The sequence below is a fragment of the Podarcis erhardii genome (genome assembly GCF_964252035.2).
Source record: "Podarcis erhardii genome assembly, chromosome: 3".
In the NCBI taxonomy this organism is placed as follows: Eukaryota; Metazoa; Chordata; class Lepidosauria; order Squamata; family Lacertidae; genus Podarcis; species Podarcis erhardii.
Window position 1 is genome coordinate 733443 of NC_138507.1, and position 7444 is coordinate 740886.

The 7444-nt window shown below is 48.6% G+C and overlaps 1 protein-coding gene across 1 annotated transcript in view; it reads right to left on the bottom strand.

Moving 5' to 3' along the window:
• KPNA3 (karyopherin subunit alpha 3) overlaps positions 1–7116 on the bottom strand; it is a 34688-nt gene extending 27572 nt beyond the window's left edge. The window contains exon 1 of the mRNA XM_081855586.1: positions 6974–7116. Coding sequence (XP_081711712.1) covers positions 6974–7063 — 90 coding nt within the window. The 5' untranslated portion in view covers positions 7064–7116. The remainder of the gene's footprint in view (positions 1–6973) is intronic.
• Between the last annotated feature and the right edge of the window lie 328 nt (positions 7117–7444).

The following is a 7444-nucleotide window of genomic DNA, read 5'->3' on the forward strand; positions in this document are numbered from 1 at the left end:
GTTGCTCGGTCCCTGCTCCTGCCAACCTCGCACTTCGAAAGTACATCAAAGTGCAAGTAGATAGATAGGTACCGCTCCGGCGGGAAGGTAAATGACGTTTCCGTGCGCTGCTCTGGTTTGCCAGAAGCGGCTTAGTCATGCTGGCCACATGACCTGGAAGCTGCACACCAGCTCCCTTGGCCAGTAAAGCGAGATGAGCGCCGCAACCCCAGAGTCGTCCGCGACTGGACTTAATGGTCAGGGGTCCCTTTACTTTTAATAAGAAACTAAAGCTAGTTTTTCACAGGAAACTGCCATCCCTGAATAGGTGAAATTCCAAAGTGTGAAGGTGGATGGGAAACAAAATGGCTACCCAGGACAGTGACTACCTAGAAAAAAATTTTGGGAGTTGTGGTGGATGGCATAAAGAAAATATCAACCCAATGGTTGGATGATGAGCAAATTCAGTTTTAGGAATTATGAAGAAACTGAGAATACTACCACAAATATAATGGCATTATATACATTTGTCTTGAGGACACATTCTGTACATCTACAATTGCTGCATTTCGCAAGGAGTACCTTAGGTCAATGACAGACAGTGACCATTTTAGGCATGTCCAATTGTTGTGCGATCGCCAACAAGTGGGTCCTTTTGAATCCAGAAGCGGGCATAATGGAGGCAGGGTGGAATGGGAGTGGAGGCTCTTATACGCACTCTGTTAATGCGCACAGGGGCTGGGAACTGAACCCCCACATCAAACAGTTGTGGCCTGTACAAGATATCTATGTTGTTTTTCACTCGATTCAGAATTGGCCTCCACAGTCACTTACGAACTCATTGTTAAACCATGTTTATGAAACACAATCTTACTCGGCTACAAGTGATCGCCAAAGAAGTATCAAAGCAGTGTACAACATAATTAAATGCCATTAAAAACACTCATAAATATGTACAACAGAATGTTGTATGTATGCAAGCTATGCTTGTGTGAATAAAAAAAAGGCACTAAATGCCAGTGGAAACACACCAGTAAAGATGCTTGTTGGATCTTGGAGGGGAAGCTATTCAGTCAAGCAGGAGCTATACATCCTTCTTGTGACTGACAGCAGATGGGTCAGAAAAGGCTATAGAACCACCAGCATGAGCTTATCAAAGGATATTAGTGGAAGGGCTGGTTCATATGGGGAGGCTGAGATTCCTGCATTGCAGGAGGCTGGACTAGATGATCCTTTGGCGCCCTTCCAACTCAGAATTGTAAAGGTGCAATCTCAAATAACCAGGTTCCAGGTTGCTTAGCGCTACACGGATGAGCTACATGGGCAGTAACAATACCTTGAACTTGGTTACGTAGCAGATTGGAAACCAATGTCTCTTCTTCAAGGCAGGTATTATATGCTTGCCGTATGGGTCACCAATTAGCAGCCTAGCCACAGCATTTTGTACTAGCTGAAGCTTCCCACTCAGGTCAAAGGGATCAATTTCCAAATCTGAGAACCAAGAGGGCCTCAAAATTCAGTATCAGTTTAGTGTCCCTCATCCATTCTACCATTCAGCTCCTAGTTCGGGATCTGCTCAGCCCCACCTGATTCAGATGTCACAGAGAACTGTATACTGATGACACCATGTTTCAGATCTCCTGCTATCCACTCTAACAGCTTCGTAAAGATGCTTAAAAGCATAGGGGACAAGATGGTTCCCTGCAGCACCCCACAGTACAAGTGCAGGGGGTTGAACAAGATGACCCAAGATTTAGAACCTCAAAGCCAAAGTGAGATCCAAGAGTATTAAAAGAACTGGCAGATGTGATCTCAGAACCACTGGCAGTCATCTTTGAGAATTCGTGGAGAACAGGCGAAGTCCCGGCAGACTGGAGGAGGGCAAATGTTGTCCCTATTTTCAAAAAGGGGAAAAGAGAGGACCCAAATAATTACCGCCCAGTCAGTCTGACATCAATACCAGGGAAGATTCTGGAGCATATCATTAAGCAAACAGTCTGTGAGCACCTAGAAAGGAATGCTGTGATCACCAATAGTCAGCATGGATTTCTGAAAAATAAGTCATGTCAGACTAACCTGATTTCGTTTTTTGAAAGAATTACAAGCCTGGTAGATGAAGGGAACGCAGTGGATGTAGCCTACCTTGATTTCAGCAAGGCATTTGACAAGGTGCCCCATGATATTCTTGTAAAGAAGCTGGTAAAATGCGGACTTGACTATGCTACCACTCAGTGGATTTGTAACTGGCTGACTGACCGAACCCAAAGGGTGCTCATCAATGGTTCCTCTTCATCCTGGAGAAGAGTGATTAGTGGGGTGCCACAGGGTTCTGTCTTGGGCCCGGTCTTATTCAACATCTTTATCAACGACTTGGATGATGGACTCAAGGGCATCCTGATCAAATTTGCAGATGACACCAAACTGGAAGGGGTGGCTAACACCCCAGAGGACAGGATCAAACTTCAAAACGACCTTGACAGATTAGGGAACTGGGCCAAAACAAACAAGATGAATTTTAATAGGGAGAAATGTAAAGTATTGCACTTGGGCAAAAAAAATGAGAGGCACAAATACAAGATGGGTGACACCTGGCTTGAGAGCAGTACATGTGAAAAGGATCTAGGAGTCTTGGTTGACCACAAACTTGACATGAGCCAACAGTGTGACGCAGCAGCTAAAAAAGCCAATGCAATTCTGGGCTGCATCAATAGGAGTATAGCATCTAGATCAAGGGAAGTAATAGTGCCACTGTATTCTGCTCTGGTCAGACCTCACCTGGAGTACTGTGTCCAGTTCTGGGCACCACAGTTCAAGAAGGACACTGACAAACTGGAACGTGTCCAGAGGAGGGCAACCAAAATGGTCAAAGGCCTGGAAACGATGCCTTATGAGGAACGGCTAAAGGAGCTGGGCATGTTTAGCCTGGAGAAGAGGAGGTTAAGGGGTGATATGATAGCCATGTTCAAATATATAAAAGGATGTCACATAGAGGAGGGAGAAAGGTTGTTTTCTGCTGCTCCAGAGAAGCGGACACGGAGCAATGGATCCAAACCACAAGAAAGAAGATTCCACCTAAACATTAGGAAGAAACTTCCTGACAGTAAGAGCTGTTCGACAGTGGAATTTGCTGCCAAGGAGTGTGGTGGAGTCTCCTTCTTTGGAGGTCTTTAAGCAGAGGCTTGACAACCATATGTCAGGAGTGCTCTGATGGTGTTTCCTGCTTGGCAGGGGGTTGGACTCGATGGCCCTTGTGGTCTCTTCCAACTCTATGATTCTATGATTCTATGACCCTGGTGGTCCCTTCCAACTCTACAGTTCTATGATTCTGTAGTCACACAATGCTATTCCCTAGAGCTGGAATTGTTTCTCTTTGTTTCCCAATGTATTTCATATCAATTAAAAATTTGGTGTGACATGAGCACATTTTTATTCTCAGAGCATGGCCCAAAGAACAAAACTGTGAAAACCACTGTGTTAAAAGCTGCTGAGATATCAAGCAGAAACAACGGTGTGATACCATTCATCAAGAGCAACCAAGTCCAGTCCCACACCCAGACTGGGAAGGATTTACAGTCGTACCTTGATTCTCGAATGCCTTGTGACTCAAACGTTTTGGCTCCCGAACACCACAAACACAAAAGTGAGTGTTACGGTTTGCTAACGTTTTTTGGAAGCTGAACGTCCTGTAGCCAATCGGAAGCCGTGCCTTGGTTTCCAAATGTTTTCTGAAGTCAAACGGACTTCTGGAATGGATTTCATTCAAGAACCAAGTTACAAGTGTATTTATGAACAGGATTTATATGCTGCTTAATCATCAGAACCTCTAAGGAGTTTACATAAGATGCCTTTGATCTTATGTCATGTAAGAGCTGTCACCTCTTAAGTACCCATCCTAAGAAGTTAGTAGTTGTCGAAAACCCACAGGGTCCAAGTCGCATTTCTTTAGGAGTGGATGCACTCCCACATCTTTCTCCATACCTTAAAAGAGCATTGGCCATATCGTGAACACACCTTGTCAGCTCCCTTCAGCTAGGTTGAAATTGGCAAGATGGGCAAGGGTCAAGGGGGCATGTTGTCATTTGGGCAAGTCATTTTCAAGTACCTTGTACACATCACCAAGCTGGAATTGGACAAGCTGACATGTTTATCACATTATTTGGACCTGTCACAACCGTGGTGTTCAAGTTCCTATGAAGGCAACCAATGTTATCAAAGTGCCCAGCAAATGCATCATAATGTGCCCAAGGGTTCGATTATCCCATTTGTTGAGATATAGAACAATCCTCCCACCAGTTGGAAAAACTTGCCTAGAATTTTAGCATGCAATTGAGGTAGCAAAGGAAGCTTTCTTTGCCACCCAAATAACCATGCAAAAATCACAATTATGTGCCCTTGTGTGTCTGGTTGTCCTCACTGTGTGCCTGGTGCCACCTACACTCCTGCTGCTGTCCAATTCATTTCAATAGCCTGACCTTCCAGGAATAAGCTCGCCATCTCATCTACTGATTGTAAGAACTAGGTTTTTGAGATTTAAAATAGCCAAGAACTTAAGCCTACTAGAAATGCACTCTGCTAGTACCACATGAGAACTATTACAAGTTCTTGCCTTCAACACGTATGGTGTTATGATACTCACAAAATAAGGTGCTCACCACTAGGTAAAAGGTAAAGGGACCCCTGACCATTAGGTCCAGTCATGGCCGACTCTGGGGTTGCAGCGCTCATCTCGCTCTATTGGCCGAGGGAGCCGGCGTACAGCTTCCGGGTCATGTGGTCAGCATGACTAAGCCGCTTCTGGCGAACCAGAGCAGCGCACAGAAACGCCGTTTACCTTCCCGCCGGAGCGGTATCTATTTATCTACTTGCACTTTGATGTGCTTTCGAACTGCTAGGTTGGCAGGAGCAGGGACCACTAATCAAAGCAAAATAGCCTAGATGCTGTTCAGTCTGGCTTCATTGAACAAAGAGTGTCTTGGTAACCCTGCTAACGCCAATGGTAGGAAATGGATAGAAGCGTTCTCGTTCGTTCTCAAGGACTATGGGGGAAATGGTATTGCACACTGTATATTGTCTCCTAATCCTTGTGTATTCAATTCCCAACATACTGACAAGTGCACAAACCCAGGACAGATGAAATGATAGAGAAGGTGCGTTGCACCCTCTTTCTAATAAATAATAATAATAATAATAATTTATTTATACCCCACCCATCTGGCTAGGTTTCCCTGGCCACTCTGGGTGGCCTCCAGCAGAATATTAAAATAAAATGATTCATCAAATATAAAAAGCTTCCCTATACAGGGCTGCCTTCAGGTGTGTTCTAAAATCAGATTATTGTTGTTTGTTTCTTTGACATCTGATGGGAGGGCACTCCACAGGGCAGGTGCCACTACCGAGAAGGCCCTCTGCCTGGTTCCCTGTAACTTTGCTTCTTGCAGGGAGGGAACTGCCAGAAGGCTCTCGGAGCTGGACCTCAGTGTCCAGGCTGAGCAATGCAGGTGGAGATGCTCCTTCAGGTATACTGGGCCAAGGCCATTTAGGGCTTTAAGGGTCAGCGCCAACACTTTGAATTGCGCTCGGAAACGTACTGGGAGCCAATGTAGGTCTTTCAGGACCATATAGAATAGACAGTATATTAGAACATAGCTCCAATCCACATTGACCGTATTTAGGCTCTCCAGAGCCCTTGTAAGGTGGAATAGGGGCCCCTTCCCCACAATATCACTTGGCTTAGAAGAAAAGATTCCCTTTGGGCCACACTACACCTATGTTATCAAAGAAAAAACACTACCACTGATCTGCTATAATTTTAAAAAATAGTACAGTGTGTCTGTACCCTTGCAATTGCTTCTCTTTTATAGGGAGCAGCAATTGGAGAACCAGCAACCAAATTGAGCTGCATGCCAACTGGATCCACAGTTAACAACCCAAAGGCAGGTTGGAAGGGAAGCACTGACATTTAGGGCAATAGGTCCTATAGTTGTTGTTACTATTCCATCTCTTCCTCAAAGTGACCATCTTGTAAACTAGCTGCTACTTAGAATCACAAAACTAACAATACAATGCTCTGCATGGTTACTAAAAGTAGAAGACCCCCATTAAATTATCTGATATGTATGCATACAATGGCAGCCTAAGCAAGAAAACCATTATCTTTTTCATTATATATTGTGTCCCTATAAACAAATCCAGGTACATTTGGATACTCCAACCTGCAGCTGGGTGGAGGCCTACAGGGCTAAACAAAGGAGTTCCCATTAAATGTCAGTGATGATAACATGCAAGGCTCCTATCAATCCTGCATATTGGAAATAGAGCGTTTAACAGGGAGACAGAATGGGTTGTTCTTCACTTCCACATTTGTAGGTGATTATGGACAACCACTGGAGCCCGGGGGGGGGTGCTATTTGGAGGCAGCAATAGCACCGGTCTTCAAAATACAGTTACTGTATCTGGGTTATTTGGGCACTAACTGACCCGTAGCCCAGCTAGGAGTAAACACGGCTATTCGGGAGGGGGGGGGGGGAGGCGCCTGTCAAAACCAACACATGGGAAAGGACATGGATGCATCTGCCCAAAGTTCCAGGGAGGATGGGGCCGAGCTCGAGGGGAGATCCGCGGAGGTGCAAACTGGCTGTCAGGATCCCCGCGCCCGGAGGCGGCGTCCCCGGCGAGAGCGAAGGACAAAGAGGCCAGAGGGACCCGGCCGAGCCCTCGCTCCGTCTCCGACAGGCTGCCCGGGGCCACGGGGGGGGGGGCGCAGAAGCACAAAGGGCTCCCGGCCGCCCCGCTGCCCGCCCTCCGCCTCAGGGAGCCTCGGCGCCGGGGGTCCCGCCAAAGGGCGCCGCGCCGCCCCGGCAGGCAGGCAGGCAGGCAGGCAGGCAGGCAGGGAGGCGGCCGGAGAAGCGGGATCCCGGCGGGGCGCCGTCCCCGCACGAGGCAGGATGCGGCCTACGCAGAGCGGCTTCTCCCGGCCCGGCCGCCCGGCACCCACCTCCACGTCTCGGCCCTTGTTCTTGAAGCTCTTGAAGCGGTGGTTCTCCAGGCCGGCGGCGGCGGCGGCGGCGGCGGCGTTGTCAGCCATGACGGCGGCAGAGGCTCCGGGATGAGGCGGAGACGGCGCGCGCACGCGCGAGCGAGCGAAGGCGGGCAGGGGCGGGGCGACGGGGCGACGCCCAGTGACGAGGTAGGGGCGGGGCTTCCGGGGCGCCTGCGCAGCGAGCGAAGAGCGGGAAAGGGCAGAGCGGCCGCGGAATTGCGTCGAGGCCTCACTTCCGGGGAGAAGGAGGCTGAGGGCCGGGAGGCGGCTGCTTGGCCCTGGGCGCGCTGCTGCTGCTGCTGCGAGGCGGCGGCGGCCCAAGTCCTTTCCGCGGGATCAGCGCCGCTCGGTTCCTGGCCCGGCCAGGCGCCGCCTTCCCTGCCGGGCCCCTCCGCGACCACGAAAGGCAGCCGGCGGCCTTCCTCG